At 34.4% G+C, this 20,542-nt stretch overlaps 1 protein-coding gene across 3 annotated transcripts in view; it reads left to right on the top strand.

Annotated features, from left to right (window-relative positions):
* LOC149782379 (uncharacterized) overlaps positions 1 to 20,542 on the top strand; it is a 225,994-nt gene that overhangs the window by 122,616 nt on the left and 82,836 nt on the right. For all 3 annotated transcript variants that reach the window (XM_089933774.1, XM_089933773.1, XM_089933772.1), the window contains exon 6: positions 6,152 to 6,175. In XM_089933774.1, the coding sequence (XP_089789900.1) occupies positions 6,152 to 6,175 (24 nt within the window). The remainder of the gene's footprint in view (positions 1 to 6,151; positions 6,176 to 20,542) is intronic.

Genomic DNA, 20,542 nt, shown 5'->3' with positions numbered 1-20,542 from the left:
TCCGACTTCCGATGCTGAAGTATCACTAAGGAGTGTTTCTTTGAAATTATATGCCTATCTTTGAGGTAAGGCACTTGAGGCCTATGAGTTGAAAGCTAGGTTGCCATACATTTATCTTTATCAGACCACCTGCAATCAACTGCCCTTAAGAGCTTTCTGGTGATAGTGGCCAATACAAGTAAAAATGCCTTATCCATGTCTATGGAAACATCAGCAGAGCTTCTTCATCTCCATAAGGATACTGCTTTGATACATTGAAGATCCTGTTGCGAGATGCGTCCATGGAAGCAGAGATTCTCTTCTGAGATCATATTCATCCGTGCCCATACCGAATCGTAAGCTCATTTTTAAAGTTGCAGCAGACTTCCTGCAAGCTTGTTATGCAAGCTTGCGGCAAACATATATTTGAAACCACTGCAAGCCTGCCTAATTGCAAGCTTCACTATTACTTGCTTGCACAAGCTAATAATAGGGAAATTTGTGATAGATAAACTTGCTTTTGGCAAGCTTGCGCAAGCTTGTCATGTAAGCTTGCATCAAGCTTGCGCAAGCTTACTAATTACAAGCTTGCGGACAAAGCTGACCTAGCTAGCTGCATCAGAAGAACTGATATGGCATCGATCAAATTATTATATGCATGGTCACATGCTTCCATTTGTCTAGCCCATGATGTGCGAAAAGTATGTAATATTAAATATTAAAATGAAAATGTTAATATATGGTGAACAATAATTAGCATGAGATCCTGCTGTCACAATGAAAGAAAAGAATGAAGTCACCAAATCATTTCATATTTGATCAGATTAAAATATAACAGAATATGAATCCCTGTGAGAAAACTTTTATACTTTTGTTCCGTATGGCTTTAGAAATGTTATACAAATTTACTTCCATTAATAAATCCATTTGGGTAAGGCTGGTGTCAAATGATTAGGTTCCCTCTCTTATCTTCAAAATGATGAACTATTAGGTGAAAACAAGAATGTTTTCCATTTGAATTGCTCTGAATAACCTCTTCTAAACAAACCCTCAGAATAAAATGATGCATCCTCCTCTACTTCTGGTGTGATTCAGGTATCATCCACTGAAATGGATTACTGCAACATGTACTATGTAACCCAGGCAAACATCCGGAGTATTTCCCTCGTTGGCATTATCATTTCATTTGTAGTTCCAAAATCATTTTTCCAGTCCGAAAAATATCAGTAAATCTTATTCTTTTAATGAGCTCCTACATTTTAGTTTTACCATCCATTTTGAAAGGCACATGTCAAACAAATGACACTTAAGAGCTTTAAACAACAACAACAAAAGAAATATGATGAAACTGATTAGATACCTTAAGACATTTTTAAATAAAATAACTGATATCTTCCTTGAGAATATAAAAAATTAAATGTAACAACCTCTGAACAGTTGTTGAATTTGATATCCGAGAGGAAAAAAGACTCGAAGATTAACGGAAAAGAGATTCACAATGGTGCGTTTAATTTGATAGTACCATAACCCTATTGTCGATAACTTACAGCACTGCATCGATTACTGCAGTTTGGCAAGCACTGCAATACATAATAATGATCATCATAGTCCTCGTCTCAATCACTGGCTGAAGCAGCATTACAAAGGAATTTTTTGACGTATTTAAATCGTAAAAGAGAAACAGAACGCTACCGCCAATCTACAGTCCCCAAAAACTGGCAAAATAACACACTCTTGAATGTACTCGCCAACATGATAACTCCGTGACTTTAGAATATCGGGTTATAGGATCAGTTGTTGCACAAATATTCCTTCAGCGGGAAGTGAAATGTACAGAATTAACGTGTTAAATTGTGACAGATCAACTTGAAAATTGCACCTAGTTTTTTAACGTGAGGCTACAATGATTGTTTTGTGTTCTTGCGACTCAAATATGATGTGTGTATATTTAGAGTTTGGAAACCAGTCTGTTGACCATAAATAGGGGAGGCAGCCGCCTTTAATGACTCGATACCGAATCTCTGTCGCGGAAAACCACATTTCCTCTTCCATGGTTTGATTTCATTTCTTTTTAAAGAACAAAATTCACAAAGCTCAATTTGTTAACGAATGTTGGCAAAAAGGGATACATCTCTCTCTCAAAGAAAAACAAATATTGTACATGTTTTAAAATTTTTATTTAAAAAGTAAATAACTGTCAATTATTTTTTTCTTCTTCTGGCAGCAGATCGTCATTGAAACAAATATATAATATTCTTTCAAAAACTTAAATCCTGAAGTAAATGTTACAAGAGTTCCTAAAACTATATTTCATGGTGCAGTCGGTAAATAGCATTTACAAGTATCTTGATGTATTAAGTTAGTCTGTAAATAACTATGCAATCAGCAATTACTATATACTTTAGTGAATTTTACTAAATGGAATTCTTTATTCAGTCTTCCATATATGTTCTACGTTAAAGTTTATCCACTGTGCTGCTGCTTGATGAATGAGATGCAGATGCACTCCTTCAATTGTAAATACGTTCACAAAAGATGAACAATGTGCATTTGGTGATGAAACCACATTGGTTCATGCATGTTTGATTCACATTCATACTGGGAAATTGTCTGATCATTTTGTAGCAATACCTCTTGAACACATAGTTGGTCTGGTTTTCCTTAATTATTTGTTTCAAAAGATAAGAACTGTATCATACTCAGACATAATACTATGGAAAGTGATTTAACTAGTTCGATAGTAAACATTGTATGGGATGACTTTGATAATATACTGGTTATGTGAATTTGTAACGACAAGTTTTTGTATAGTTTAAAACTGTTTTACCTGTGGATTGAAATATTTGTATTTTTAGGAACATAAAACGATTAAGAAAACCAATAGTTATTGTATCACTATAATCCATGTCATTCACTGACATATTAGCCAGTTCAGTGTACAATCACTTAGATAATTTTTTTTATATGCAAAAAGCTCAATTGTTTATCTAACCTGGCTGATATTGTAAAGAAGATGTATCATTAAATTGGAAAAAGATATTTGTAGAAATAAATTAAATTTTATATTAAACAAGGGCAAGAAATCAGTTTAATTTGAAATATATATTAACAATGTTCATATTTAAGTTCAGATAGAGAAATGTTGGAATAAAACATTGTATGTATGTATGTAGCAGTTAAGTACAATTGTTTAACATTTTTGCAAGAATTGAAAATATATATACATATAATTCACTAGAGTGCATGATCAGATGCAATGAATTAAAAACAAAATAACATTTAAATTTGAGTTGTTGCTTACTGCACATGATATACAGTCAAAAGGTATATCCAACATATCAACATGTACTGCATGATATCATGCAGAAGCTATATCTAGCTGCCAACTTTCAACTTTCATGACTGATTATATTATACTGCAATCTTGCGTGCAAGCTTATGTAGAATTTTAGATTTTGCAGTCTTGCAGACTTAACGGGAAAAAATCATTTTGCAAGCTTGAATTTTAGATTGTCCAGGCTTGTCGGCTTGGAAATGTTCCTTCTGCAAGCATGAAGTTTAGATTTTGCAAGATTGCAGACTTGGACAACGTTGCAAGCTTGAATATTAAATTTTGCGAGCTTGCTGCAAGCTATCAAGTTTGCAGCAAGCTTGCAGACTTGAAATATTCCTTTTGCAAACTTTTGCGAGCACCCTTTCTATCTTGTGCAACTTCAATTAGTTCATCGCAAGCGTGTCTCAAGTTTGTGGTAAGCATGCATTTTGGTTGCGTGGCCTCTGACGACCTGAGTGACCAACAACACTAGTTTAGGTGGTGGCATCAAACCATATATTTATATGTACAATTTGCTATACATTTTCACACAGTGTTTAATAACAAAACTTATTTATAGTGGTCTTTTAACCAATTGTAATGATGCAACGTTTGCAGTATGGCAATTTCTACTCAACGTTCATCATTTTGGTGAAAACATTTTCTTTGTTTTGTTGATCCAGATGTATCATTTGATTTCCTTTCAAATTTCTGATCACATCATTGGATGACAGTCTTCTTAAAAGTTCATTAAGGATGTATGTACCGCAGCCTTTTATGAAAATCCATGTTCACAGACCATACTTAACACTGGAAGTACAGTTGATGTTTCTATCGAATGAATGACATTCAGGTACTCTTCATTTATTGCAATAGTTGTCGCAGCAATGCTAAATGGGGTGATTCTCTGGTGTATGCAGATTTCAGTGATGTAAATAGAAAGGTTGCTTTCTGTAATTGATGCCAAATGTCTGGTCTGCAAAGACTATTCAATGGTAACTGTATTATGCTTTTTTTATCTTGTGGGTATGGGTATTATTCTCAAATAGTTAAAGATCGACTGATGCGTAGTTACTCTTGTCTCATCTAGACATAATTATTAAACCTGCCAAAGAAAAAAAAACTTTAAGTAAAAAAAACAACAACATATTTACTGATTAAGGAATATGACGACTGAATGGATGTGGAAACGATACTTCCAGTGGAATCATCACAATATTGGGTAGTTTGAAATTGTTTTTCAGTATGCTTAGCTTTCATTGTGACATCACAGTGCACAACATACAGCTCGGATTGTACTGAATCACACCTTTAGGTTCATTCGGTCCAAAAATGTATATGTACTTGAACATTGATTGTGCTATATGCACGTGTCGGGGCATCTAAGTAATGACCTTTCTAAAGAAAGTGGATGTATAAGAATCCAAATGAAGTGAATGCTTGCCACCTACAGGTATGTTGAATCAAATTCTATAAAATGACAACCGTTACTGTAATAGTAGGGGTTGAATGTCTACATGACTTGTGTGACCTTTACTACAGGTGTCATATGAAACCTTTGTCTGTCTTGCAGCTGAGATTTGGCTAAAACCATGGATAAAACATAATTAAAGAAAAATATACAACCACTGTTTTCTATATTGTAGAATTCTTTACATATTGCATTTTTAATGCTAAAGATAGGACTGCCAGACTTGTGTTTGCCAATGATTGGTGATGTTTAATTGATGAAGCACAACAAAACATACATCGGTAATCCATGTTGATATGTAGCAGGGCAGTTTCATTACGGTTCATAATGTAATCAATGAAAAGAAAATGCAGTGAACAGATTAAAGATTTTCCTCAAAAGAGTTTAAAATTCCAGCAATTTGACTGTAGAGTCAGAAGGTCCAAGTTTTCATGGAAGGAAGAATAATAAATCAAGTTAAAAATGCCTGGACTCCTATTTAAACAGAGATGATGATTCCTAATGGCTGTAGAAAACATAATTGGTGTTCACAAAATAATTCTCTATCTTTTCGATCAATGGTTTTACTAGAGAGCTGTAGACAAAGTAAGATAATTTCTAGTATCATATACAGAACACAGTTTATATTTTGGTCAGATTGGAAAAAATGTTTATACACTGGGGAATCTCTGTGGTTATGGATAATCCTCAAGTGTTCTTATATTTCCCTTGGAGTTCCCATTAAGTGTCACCTACATATTGTTTGCCACATTGATGGTAGGTGAATGAATAGATGACATTTTGTGCCGTATAAGCGAGTACCTGACAAATGATGAAAAAAGAACAAAGCTCACTAGACAAAGTCTTTAAATTTGCATGAAAAATACCCAGCCATAAATAAGAAATAATCAATGGCTGTTGTTGTTGTAGGGTTTAATGCCATTCATCAGGACAAGATAGGCTATACATGGCGGCCATCATAAATGGTGGAGGAAGAACCCAGGAAAACCCAGGAAAGAACAACTGACCCACCAGAAGCTCTACTGGCAAGCTTTCTCACATACCCACATTGGCCGAACCCAAGACACAAACCCAGGCAGACAGGGGAGAGTTGGCAGTGGTCCGTAACGGATAATGATTTAGACCAATCAGGGCCCCAATATATGGCTGGAAAGGAATGCAAATAAAAAGAGAGATAGAGATGTTAACAGACTTGAAGGAAAGGTTACTTTATCATTATGATTTTCCCTGTCCCCACATCATGCTCAACTAATTCATTCATGAACAGAACTATTGAACAACGCTAATATTAATGCATGCCGTTAAATGTTTGTTCTATGTTCACAACAGACATTGTAAGCAAATATTTGTATTGCATACAAATATGAATTACTTTTTTATATTTTCAGTTTCTGATCAGACAACAAACAGCAGTAAGTTAATCAATTCATTATCTTTCTCTTTCCCTCTTTGATGCATGCAACTTTACAGATTTCCACAGAGTATCAAAGAGTCTGATCAGTGTCCAAGACTCATTTGTAATCAAGTAGAGATTTTGATTATTTATTTTATGTTGAAATTGCTTTATTATTGTATGCTGAAATTCTTGGAAATAATCGGGATTCACGCTGTCTTTTCTACATCGAGTACACACTTCCTATTGGTCAAAACTGAAGGCATAAATATTTCAGAAAAACTAAATCATTAGTAAACATAGTTATACCATCTGGCATTTATAGAAAACACTCCCTAATTTTAACATGTTTGGATAATTCTTGAACCATTATCAAATGTACGGCAGGTGTTCATTCAATATCAATTTTATTCAAATATCTTAGACAGATAGCACACTTTAAAAACAAATACAATGAAATAAGTCTTGCCATAGACCAGAAGAGCTTATGTTACGATAATGATGTCCATTGGCACAAGTCTGGTGCTACCACTCCTCGTACCTACTTGAAGGATTGCCATGAAACTTTGCACACACTTTTATCCCATGGTCTAGTTGGTCCTAAATGACAATAGTGCTGCTCGAACATCCAGAATGGTCTTTGTGGACCGTAGATATTTAGGTCATTCAATTTTGTTAAATTTAAAAACATGTTTTGAATATAGAAGTCAGTTTAGTCAGTTAATCTGGATTTAAGTTTTTATTGAGAAAAAAATCATAGTATCATATATACAGTTGATAGTGATATTTTGCATTAGGCCTTGAACTTGACCCTGTCTCACAGCAAACTGTTGAGCAGAAAATGACAATGCCCATGCACCTATGCTCATCTGATAAAGGCTTATCGCTCATGTAAATGACTTGTACTTATAAAACAAAAATGTAGGTGAAGCATGAATTAATGTTACATTCATTTATACTGTACTTGTACAGCCTTACATTTAATTTCTTATGCAGAGTATGAGCAACTTAAAATGATGTACCAATTACATTTAAGTGAAGCATTCATGTCAGCAAGCTATATCGTTTGTTATTTTTGTTCCACCCATAAGGGCAATTGCTTTACTTCCAAATGCGTATTAAATGAAAAAGTAACAAGTGTTATTTCATGCCTAACTGTATGAATATATTTAGCTGTATTGTAATAGACGCGGCATAAAATGATGTGGCTATATTGCCTATACGCTTTTTCATGGCAAATGTTGAAAATGACCACATATGTCAGAATAATTTCCAAAATCAGACAATCTTGAATCAGGCAGCAAATTCAACCAAACCATAAAGAATTCATGGAAAGTTAGATTTAACAGTAGACTATTCTAGACAATCTGTTTAACTGTTAGCAGCATAAGTGATCTATTTTGTTATGAATAATAAAGATATATTGTTCATTAAGCCTCCATCAAAGCTACCAACATTTGTATTATAACCGTTGCATATACATATCTTCGCTGATGCATTGGCATTGTTGCCAAGATATTGCAAGCTATCCGTTTAAATCTTTTCTATTTTTTTGTCTTTTATCGCAAACACCTGGTACAGTACAACGTCCTTAAAGTTTAGGAACCCCACACATAATGCTCCACAATGGATCAATAAAATACTAAATCATCACTGTTCCTTGGCTGGAACGCTGACGGCATATTCACCATAGAGTAGTTCATCGACATTATTGACTGACATTGGAACAGCTAATCAATGAAAACCAACCAATGCAAAGACCAAGATTTCATGAATGATTAACAGTTAAATACCATTACAGCACTGATCGATCATTATTTTGATTCTATTTAGATAACTTGTTAGTAGTATTTATTTTTATATGTCTTGCATACTTCATACATTTAAACAACTTTCATGCTAACTTGGCAAGAGGATCAGCTAGTTGAGCTTTTCTTGTACATTATACATCTATTTTTCCTATTGTTATGGAAAGTAATCCTTTGTAGCATGGATAAATAAATTCCAGATAGCAGCAGCTTTTATTTAAAAACACAAACACAATTAGAAAACAATAAATTTGTACTTAAATGCTAACCACGTGCATAGTTCTTAATCGGTAATAGCCGAGTTGCAAGATTGAACATATATTGCACAACTATCAGCTAGTTCAATTCTGAATGCACGTGTTCAGTAAGGGACTTTCCATTTAATTTTAATGGGGCTAAATTATTATTTCTGACTATGTATTGTTTTCGTTCATTCATCACAACATAATTTTGTTTCATGTACAGCAAGGAATGGCATAGTGTCCTTTTTATACCGCATGTCAGAATAACACAATAGTGTTCATGCATTTACTCCCCTCTTGTTGATGCTTAAATGTTCTCTCCCTAATAAAGACTTCAGTGGATGTTCAGCAAACATCAAGACAGTGACCTTTGTATGCGCTGTAATAAGATGTTAGCATCAGAAGATGATGTCAAATTCAGCTTGGGAAAGGTGTATTGCTATCACACAAATGACCTGGCATGTTCCACTTGACAGATGCCCATCATACTATGGTGCAATCATTAACAACAGATGTTTTACTGATTGATATTTGAATAGTCAATAAATGATAACCACCCACAGAAAGACTGTAATGCCATGCGCTATTTACAATCAGATATCAAATTAAGAATCAGGCGATCTTAATATATGTCAAATAAATTGGGACAATAAAAAAATAAAAAGAAAAAGGTATTTTCTATTCTGTACATTTAGCAAAGATTAATTGACTTATATTTTCCCTTTTACACGACTGAAATAAATCTGAACGAACGTATGCACTGGCTTGACAAGAAGCACACCGTATTGATCTTTTCTTAAACATTGTAAATTTATCTTGAAATGTAATCTTCTAATGTTTACACACTGAAAGAAAATCAACAAAAAAATGAACAAATTCTGAACGGACAAATCATGTAATGATGCAGTCACGAGGCTGAATATACAGGCTTGTTCAATTTTAACTAGACACATGTACTGCAAAGGACTGGCTAATTAATTGATTGGGCTAAATTGTTATTCCGAAGGGGATATATTTGTTGTTTCATTCATCACAAGATACATATTTTTGAAGTAAAAAAAATGGATGGCATTATTCCCTTTCAATCATACAAATCTCAAGTTCAAATTGCCTATTTTGCACACATTTATTGGGTATCATGCATCCTTTGAATAAAATAGACACATAGACTTTTGCGTTTGGTGCATTAATGAGGAAAGTTTTGGCCCTTTTGAAATTGTGGACCTCCACCCCCAAACACTTGACCTGATATGGCCATGCTCGTTCGTGCATGGGATAGTTATCAAAACGTGTGCAATATTGTTTCACATCAGTCAAGTATGAATGCAGTTTTGTTGTACAATGTTTGAGGTCTATTGTTGTCATTCTTTTCACTGCAGAGACTGCAATAATACTGAATGTCATATGATACTGAAAGTATATTTTGCAAAATTCTGTCTCTTTTTCTTTTCTTTTTTCCACAGTAGAGTGGTTATTAAAATCTTTTGAATTATGGTCTCGTGCTTTTACTAGTATGTACTAGTAAATATGTGCATTAAGGAATGTAAATGATAACTATAAATAAAATAGAGGATGATTATGTTGTAGGAATTTTTAAGTCATGTGAATCAGACGTGTATCGGGTCATTGTGATATAACATGTCAGAGAACATAAAGATTCGTCACTCTGCTGACTCTATTTACATTGTTTATCCATTTAATGAATATCGGTGTAATCATTGGCAATTGTCCACTTATGCCACTGGGAAATTTGTAATAATTATGTCTTTAAAGCACCAGTGTTTCTAAGCCCTGCTGATTACAAATGGTTTTAGTTTCTCACATGTATCACTGCACAATAGATGTTCCTATGTTACGTCTTTCCCTGGTTTCTTCATTGTTTTAGTACAGATTGATATTCATTGATCAGACTAAATTTATCCTGTTCAATCCTGAGATGCATTGCTGACTGTTATGACATCTTGACATAAAACTGAAGACAAACGACAGTTTTACCTACTTAAATACATGTATGTAATGATTTTCTCTATTGAAAATGACTTGATTGAACTAGAATTTTAGAATGCTGCTCTGTCAGTTTTGGTCAGCAATTTGCATATGTAGCATGACCATATGCCTGGTTAATAAAGCCCCGACAGAGCTGCCAACCCACCAGACTCGCAATCAGTGAAAAGAGGGATAAAAATTACTGAATTGTGAACACAATTAGAGAAAGTTTAAAGCATGACACTAGCGTCGTCAACTTTGGTGATCAGTACAGGATTATATGAATATCCCAAAATAAAAATAAAACATTATTTACATTGATTACATGTACAAATTTATTTGCATCCAAATGCATGTGTACTGATCTACATAAACTTCACGCTATTTATCATAATTTCATGCAATGGCAGGCTTCCTCAACTGGGCTATGATACATTTGTTTTCAAAACAGTTCAGGCTTCTTGTTTGCTTTAAATCTTGGCAGCTATAATTGTTGCAAATTTTCAGCACCTAAGGAGGCACTAAAATTTATCTTTTGTTCTGAATAATAGGAAATACTCTTTTACTTTCATTGTTGCTGATTCTGCAGCTGAGAAAGGCAGATTATATTCAACACGAAAATTCACAAACAATGCTTTAGCATTGGTAGCTTGCAGCACTTGAGCAGGTTGTTCCAGAGCTAAAATCCGCTGAGGGTGCTCCTAATTTTCCCAATATGTGTATGCTTTTTGCTAGCAGTGTGCTTTTCAAATTGATCATCCATATGCCCACGTATGTATTATTATATAGTACATGTAATATATACATATATATGACAGGTAAATTGTAAGCAACGATACAATCCCATGTGTACATTCCAAATTACAAAATTCGCGGCATGCTACTGTGTGAAAAGCATAATGTACATCGATGGCTGAATGCAAGGCCAATTTTTCGTGTACTACAATCTATGCTTCACGCTTTGTGGAATACATACCTTTTCGATTGGAGGTGAAAACATTTTAACTGTAGTGTAGCTTAATGACAAAATTGAAGATGGGACGTCGAACGATTAACGATTAGTGGTGTTGGCGCATGTGCAGCAAAATATAAACTCAAGCAAATCACGATATATGCTAATCTTTCAATATCTCTATAAAATAATACACTCGAAAAAACAGTCTTCATTTATTGTTTGTTGTAAAACAATTACAGTTGCTACCTCTATGTACATGTGGCATTTGTTTTAAAAAATCAGTTGGGCCCCCCTCTTCTTCATGAGCTTTTGTAATACTTATGTTCTAAATATAGATTATATACTTTATAAAGCTTGCTACAGGGTAAACGGTAGTATAGTTCTACTAACATCACTACTAGCAAGCAATGCGGAGCTGTTATTGGCATCAGTAATTACTGTCTCTATTTTTACTAGCGCTTAATAGGATATAGCTATTTTATTCCTGATTTAAACGGATTGAGAATTCGTGAATTCGTGACATTTTTCATGCGGGATAATTCCATGAATCGCTATCGAGAGTCATGACATTCACGCCAAAACTGTGAGGGTTGTCTGCCCTGATATTTATTTGGAAAAACAAACAATATTATGTTGATCATGTCGACAAATGTAAAGCATCTGTTGCAGTTTTATAATCAGCAGATGAATTCTTTCTCAAATGGCTTACCTACAAGCATTTTATTTATTAATACATGTAATTAGCCTTGAAAGTTGGATCTTTTGTATGGTGCAAGGACTTCTAATTAGTTTCCTGTCGGTTTTGATATGTGTATGCATGCATGTCAAGTGTTGTTTTGTTTATCTTGTGGGCCTTTCTGACATTTTTTAGGTCCTTGTTGCAGTACCTTTGTTAACCTTAACTATTCTGTTGCAGCATGTGTCCATAATTAGCAGCTAAAATGTATTTCCAAGTTTCAAATGAGTTTTGGTGTTATGGGATGTTTGTAAGTGTAAAATTGAAATTTGAGGTAGAAATTCGCTTTGGTATACTATGTGGGGGTGGAAGTGATTCTGAAAGGATTACATTGATTATAGACTAAAGCATAAAGCATTGTAAATTTGGCTTTCATTGTTTAAAGTTTATCAATATGTCTAAAATGCCAAATGCTTAGCAATCTCAATATCATATGAAATTAAATGAGAGACTGACAGGAATTAAATACTTGTAATCAGGTTCAAAGGATATGAATATATTTAATCCAGCCCTTCCAGTAAAGCTAATTTTAAAATCTACTGTGGTGGCAAGAATGACATTATGTATCATACAGCATATTAAATGCAGCAATAAATATGCCATCACTGAAATCATTGTTCACGGAAACTTCATTAAATATGGATAAAGATAATAGATGATAAGATGCTGCTTGCTAGCTTTATAGCCAAGCATAATCTCGTGTTTACAGTAGCAGAACAGTTTTCAGATTTAGTGAAAATTCCTAGATTTGGAAGTGTATACAAAAGTTCTCATGCAAACGAATGAAAACTACTCATATAGTGACCCAAGCTTTGGGTCCATATTGGGATACAAAAAGTCGTTAATATGTGCGGCAATGCAAAATTTGGTATCCTCATTGAAAAGCATTGCTCTTGTAAAGTCAAATCTCCCAACCAAATTTTGCAAGCTATTTGTCCTAATCTAACTTTTCTGTTAAATGTATTTTTGGATTGTGCTTTGTTTCAGTTAAGATGATCTTTTCAGAAAATCGTCTTGTACAAAAAAATTATGCTAAAAGACTAGTAGAACTTATCGCATTTTTTTTCATTTTCTCACTTGATTAAAAATGGAATATAGGCTTATGCTTTTGCGGTCATGGGGTAGTACTAATGAGATAAACTTGCATCTGATTGGATCTTGTTACCAATATGGAGACTAAATCTTTCACCCACTTTAAATCATGTTTTGTTTAATTTATTTAAAACATGACAGATACCATTATATGCGAGATTTATGCATACTAATGAGGTGATCTGGATCTGATTGGTTCAGCTTGTATAATATTGCAGACAATACGTGTGACCTGTGTTTTAAGTTTTCTCTCAACTGGAGACATTATTCTTCACGTACAGTATTCCCCGTGGCATCATTAATGCAACAAGTACTATTCCTTTATTTACTATTCATTATGCAGCTATGCATTTAAGTTGAATGAATACACCTCTGTCTTCTACAACAAAACTGATATTAACCCCTGCTTATAATCTTCAAACTTTACTGACCCCAGACATTATGACCCTGCAGCTCATCTTGAATTATGACATGATATGCTTCATAATTAGCTTGGATCTTAGGCACAGTGACAAGAAATATGTTACTTTGCTCAGATGATTTTCTTGCATAATTTTCCAGAGTGTATGAGCCCATGTTGACCTCTCTGACAGTGGATCGTTTTAGCGTAACAGTTGCACTTGGTTATACTTTTCAAGGCCCTGTCTTAATGTGTCCTAGTCATTGTCAACAGTTGCATATTGGTATACCCTCTGTTGATCTCATCTTTCTTGTATATACTAAACCCCATCCATAAAAAACTGACCACTTAAGTGGCCTAAGTGGTTCGAGTATCCACCTCTTATATGAGAGGTCACGGAATCAGACCCCATCTAAGTCATACGAAAAACATGGTACTAGCAGCTGCCTTGCTAGGCACTAAGCATTAGGGGATTAGTGTTAAGATGGTCAGCCTTTTGTCAGGATAATGATACTGGGTGGAATGTAATGCTGCATGTCTGCAACATTGTGCCTGGTGACATACATGACTATAAATCGCCACATTGCAGACATCGAAGTGATATGACAACAAATTTAAACGCTATGTTAAAAAGCCCAATTCACACACACACTATAAAGCTTCTTTTACAGAAACCTCTTCTGCCTTGAAATAGATAAGACTAAATTTTCAGAGAAGGGACTTCACTCTTCAGAAACTCAACTCTTTCACTTGAGGTTTGAATCTTGTCATTGTTCAAAATATGGTTCATTGGTTGTATTGAATGTGGTCCATACAGACTTTCATTACATTTCTCATATTGTTACGAGTCTATGCTCTTAAAATATGTAACAGAAAAGAGTGAAGACAACAAGCTTTGCAAAATTTAACAACTAATTTATTCCCCTAGAATACGAAGTACAAATGAGAATAAAAAACTTAAGGTATTGCAAAGCCAATCCTAAAAGGATCCGATAATTAAAAACACAAGTCCTAATACTAAAAAGTCCCGATGAAATCCTAAATTGAAGGCGATAACGTGTCTGTTGTAGTCAGCAAAGTTCTGATGTGATGTATCAACGGTATCTTGTTGAATCACATAAATATTATTCCAGTTTTGAATTCAGTATAATTCAGTATAAATTCCAATGAATGTCTTTATCCAGTAATTTTGTCAGATTACTTTTGTATTTCCAGGGAAAATAATTACTTGAATTAAAAAAATTGAAAAAATAGAATTTTAACCCAAACTGTACACCACATAATACAACTTGACTTGTCAAGTGTTTCTAGCCCAACTGACAATCCTTTATCACAACTTTAATTATATGACTAATTCATATACAAAACAGACGCCCAGATGAGGGACAAAAGTTCATTCTTATGGAAAAATAAAAATTTGTTACCAATTGGCACATGATAAAATATCACGTTATCCAGGTATGACCTTGACTCAACTTATGATTCTTAATCTGATAACGATATAAAAAAAATTAAAAGAACGTTTATCAAAACTGTCACTGATTTTAGAACAAGGTCATTGACTAGATATCATGTTTATATTAATAGTTGATATACATCAAATAAATAAATTAAAAACATCAAACAGAACTGAACTCAGTTCTGAACAATATCAAACCCAGTAAACGATGTTACATTACACTAGCATGTAATGAAATATAAAAAAAAATTTGAAACCAAAAAAACAATTAAATTAAATATACATACCAATATTTTCAAAATGCCTATTCAAACGATTTGTGATCACTTATAAAAAATTGTTAGCCCACACCTCATTCCTTGCATGAATTGATCCATTACCAGTATGTTATATTCATTCTAGCCCCCATTAGCTTAGCAGGCCAGGCGCTGTATTGTATTTCCATATTTGTCCACACTTTCAGAATTCAGTTGTTTCTTTTAATATAGTTCAGAGAAATACATTCTTGGTACATCGTCCAGGCAAGTTCTTTCCTTAAAGTTTCATTAAGTATATCATAAGATGATTTTTCTTCTTCATTATGATTTTCACTTGGCCTCTTAGCAGTGCTGCATTATTTCCAGGTCTAAAAGAATTCACCTGTTTGCTGCGGATATCCTTTCAAACATTGTATGTCATCTTTCAAAGTCATTGTTCGTTTTCAAATACACATTTGGATGTGTTATTGTTGATTGTTTCAGCTCCATTTTGTCAGAGTACAATAAAATGCTATTTCATCTGTTCTTTTAACTTTTTTTTAATCTTCCCATTGTCCACCAAGAATAATAATTTTGAGCTCCTCACATCCAACTTGTGAAAGCAGTAACGTCTGGAGGCTTATTGTTCACATTTTGTTTATTCCCAGTAGCATCAGTATCACGAGTATATCCTTCTTATTCATTTGCATACCTTTACACAGCTATGCATAAAACTTCTATCTTCTTCATCCAGAACTGATCTAAACTCTTGCTATCTTGAAACTGTACTGCTGCCCCAAGTCCTTTTGACCCTGCAGTCTCCTGTGTTTATCCCATCTCTCATCTTAATAAAGCACATTTTTGTATATCTACCTTAAAGTGGAACATATTAGATAATGATGTTGTTTCTTTGTCTGTTTTATCATTTTGGTTCCTGGACACTAACTTTAGTAATCCAATATTTACAATTACCGGACTTTGTGAATGGCATGCACTTGAGATAATGAAGAACCATATTGATTTCACGCTCAACACCACATAGGTCAAGGTCATTCTGAATGGAAAAAGGGAAATTGTTTCTGCACAATAACGTCAGTCCTCTTCCATCTGCCAAATTATGAGCGTAGCTTTCTCTTGGAGAAAGCCTGCTGCTTTGTTCTTTCTGTTGTCTTGAGTTTAAAACCATTTTTCAACACACACTAAGTTTTACATGGTGGCCAGAATAGCTGTGGAGGAAGAACCTGGATAAATAACAGTACACTACAGGAAGATACTGGCAGTTTTCTCACAACTACCCACACTGGCCGAGCCTTAGAGTGGAACCCTGGTGGACAGAGATGTGATGTCAGTTAAGGCAAGCACATTACAACAATCTGCCACATGGGGTCCCAGAAAGCCTGATACATTTTATTCTTTATCCACAGTTCTTGTTGAAATATTACAATCATTTGCATCCTAAAATTAAGTTAATTTAGCAGAAAAGATATATATCTGTTATAAAACATTCACATCTATATTTGAAGACCAGGTATACATGTATTAGCATTGCTATATTACATTTGTTTATTCTCTCCACAAGCTTTCTTAATATAAACACCTATACTTTTCTTTCTTTATGTGTTAATTATTGCCAAATAAGAGGTTAAGAGTTTAAAATGTGTGGCAGCAGCTACTGAATTCTTTGCTTGTTATATTTATGTTCAAGGAATAGGTTTGCTTGATCAATAAAGGACAGGCAGCAGTTTTGAGATATACACTGTTTGCACTTTTAACTACAGTATGGATGAGACTGCACGCATTTATTCAGAGCTCACTTTCCCTTCTTCAGCTTCAGATCTTCTTATGATGGTTGTTCTTCTGCTTTGCTGCCTTCATCTAATCATAAATGTTACTCGCTATAATGTAGCCTGTTCATCTCAGCTATGATTTCAATAGCATTTCAATAGCAGAGGGTCGATAGTTGTAATGCATGCCCATATAATAGCCTCAATGTGTGAGACCCTGTCCTGCCAGCTTACTCTCAGCTTCCTCAGTAGCCCATATGAAAATGATTCAGCATCTCTACACCATCCAGATTTTGCAAGCATATATCAGGGTAGACAAGACAGTGGTTTATAGACATTAAGTTTTGTTTTCAGACTGATACTAAGCACCCCAACACATTTGCACAGTCTGTCAAAGGCCACATTTGCTTTAACAATTATGACATTGGTTTAGTCATAAATGAGGACTGCATGCAACCGTGTGCTGCAAAGATAGGTGAACGTTTCCACTGCCAGAAGGGTTTTACCATTTCCTGTAATTGTATGCTCTAGGTAAGGCCTTCCTAGTTCAGTTTGGTGCATCACATCTGTCTTCTTGATACTGATTTTGAGAACAATTTGTCACAGGAAGGCGCCAGCAAACATATGGCACAGAACATAATTCTGAGACAGGATGGGGCCAACACATAACCTTGCTTGACTGCATTGGTGAGTGAGAATGGTTCAAAAGAGTTGCTATCATCTAAGACATTAGTTAGCATCCAATCTTGAAATTGCTGAACCATCACAATGAATTGTTAAGGGAAACTAAACGTTTCCTGGATCGTCAAAAGACATCCATATCTGAATTTGTCTGAGGCTTCTGTCACATCGATGAATGGCATGTGCAAGGTAGAGTTCTATTCTCTTCCTGTCATGTCCCCTAAAGTTGATTAGCTGCAAACACCATGTCTGTGAACACCTCGTCCTTTTCTGACGCCACGATAACTCTCAGGCAGGAGTTCTTAATCAATGGCAATTCAGCAGAATTCTAGCAAGGATTTTACTAGGTAATGACAGCAAGGAGTTGTGCTAATGGCTGTCACAGTTTGTGAGCTGCTTTTCCATTTATACAAGTGGACAATAGATGCATCTTTGTACTGGTGTAGTCCATACTCATGTGAAATGTTCAGTCAACATATGTGTCACTTGTTAGTCTTTGACTATAGACTTATACTGGTATTACATCTGCTGGTATTACATCTGCTTTGAAAGAGTGTTAGTTGTTTTCAGTTTCAGTCAGTATTGGAGGACGAACAAATGATATGTTCATTTCCACAATGGGCATTTCAGTCTATTCTCTCCTAATGGACATATGGCTGTTGATTAAGGCTTTCCTTCACATTCTCAGGGTTTATATCATTTGGATCTGGTTGGCTGGACAGTTCTTTGACAAATGCCTGTTTCACATTATCCTGTTTCAGTTTGGAGATATGAAACTTTACATGCACTTTGTTTGCCATACAGTCGCCTGAATCTGGATATTGAGCATGGGGACTAGGAGCCTGAGGTCACCCAAGTGTAATAAAGTGTGTGATTAGAGTTTGGAATAAAACCTTTCCTTGATTGACAAAACTTATTCTGATGGACAAAAACGAGTCCTGTTTTCTGTTCTTCCCAAAGCCTTGGTCACTCAGATAACCTGCCAGTCTCAACTTCTAATCATGACATAGTCAAAAAGATGCCCGTGTTGGAAATGTGGAGGCAACCAAGACATCTTGTTGCGATTTGACACGGGGAAGACCGATGTTAAGACTCTTTTGGCTGTAAGCTAAGTGACAGACGGAAGCAAAACCATAAAGGTTTGTAAATCATAACAAATAATTTCATTATCAAAGTTATACAATACAAATGTAAGAGGCACTTATAGTATTATGAATTAAGTCCAAAATAATCCAAAATATATTATATTAAAAGCAAGTCCTAGAGAACTGAACATTCTACATGAATTTCAGATCCTCAGATTTACTGGTTTGCCAACAGTCCTAATGGACCACAATGGCATTGCTCATAACTTTTTTGAATAAATTCACAATAGTACAAGAATCATTTTTATAATCAAATAATCACTTTGTAATTCCAGCAAAAATTTCAAACAATAAGGTTTCCTCTCAAATAATATCTGAAAACAACATTAAAACAACAACAGGCTTATATTGCAATCAAGAATGTTGGAAATAGGAATGAAATAATTGTCCACCTATACCTGTTGATATATAGACTTAGTCCTAAAATGCACTTTTCTGCTACCCAATACATGACATTTTTCAAGTACCCCAGGATATCACATTTTGCAAAATAGATGTGTTGAGAAATTGTAGATGTACACTTTGTAATTGGTGTATACATCATTGAACCACCCTTATTCAAATTGTCAAAGCATTGTCCTAATTTCTAACTTCTTAGGGTCTGTCCAATTAGTACGTATGCATGGGGAGGGGGTTAACCCAAATGCGTGCGTTATGTATGGGGTTCTACTGATAATGTATGTGCGCACAAGAAAGGGGGGTGGGTGAAATCTCAATGATAATGTATCTAATACATAGCCTGTTCGACTGGGTTTAGTCGGCATTTGAATTTTAGCGGACACTAGACAAACTTGTTAATGTTACGCAGCTTATTTATTTGATGTAGTCAGACGTTGAACATCGGTGGACTGTTTTATTAAACATGTTAATATTATTAATCCTTGATCGTTTCTGCATGGATTAATTATAGGTCTTTCTATAGAATTGGGGTGTTGTAAAGAAAGGCAGCTGCTAGAACCAATTTTATTAGTCTTGGGTATGAGTTGGTCGGGGTGCGAACACGCAGTATCCTGTATCTCAGGTGAACACCTAGCTAAAAGAGGTGTGAACCCATCCTTCCCTCAACATCAAGACCCTATCATTCATTGTCTTTCCCAGTGTCTGTATTATATATATATATATATATATATATATATATATATATATATATATATATATATATATATATATATATATATATATATATATATATATATATATATATATATATATATATATATATATATATATATATATATATATATATATATATATATATATTACATCTCTCGCACCACCTGGCTTGTGAAGTCATGTATAATCAAATGATGTCTTCAGAACAAAGTTGTATCGTCATCAAGGCTGATATTCTAACCACTTTAGTGAGTAATATTGTTAACTTGCTATCTAAATTGCCATAATTCCATGCTTTTTATTTGGACTGATATTAGATCAAATACCCTTATTTCAATACATGCTACACTTGCTACATTTTTATCATTTGAATTACCTTACTACGATATTACAGTGGTTCAAAACGACTTGTATGTAACTGTTATAAAATAATTATTTTGTCTTTCTATGAGAAAATGTAATATTTTACTGAGAATCCATACACTTTAATTCACTTTAATTCACTTTTAACTGATATATTTTATAAGTTCAGTACATGATATACTATTATCTACCAGAATACAAAGTAGTCTATCATGATAGACCATTTACAAATTGGTATCGTTCCATGTTAGACATAGTTTAACACTGGCAAAATTTGTTCGTTTTCACGATGCTTAGATATGTAATATTTTAGTGTTACCAGTCTTTACTACCAAATTGCCAATGCAAGAGCACCAGTTGACCAATTTGTTTAGGGCATGCGGTAA

This window comes from Sinohyriopsis cumingii, chromosome 15 (genome assembly GCF_028554795.1).
Source record: "Sinohyriopsis cumingii isolate HCF-2022 chromosome 15, ASM2855479v2, whole genome shotgun sequence".
In the NCBI taxonomy this organism is placed as follows: Eukaryota; Metazoa; Mollusca; class Bivalvia; order Unionida; family Unionidae; genus Sinohyriopsis; species Sinohyriopsis cumingii.
Note: the sequence above shows the minus strand (reverse complement) of the source record. Positions and strands in the feature narration are given on the sequence as shown.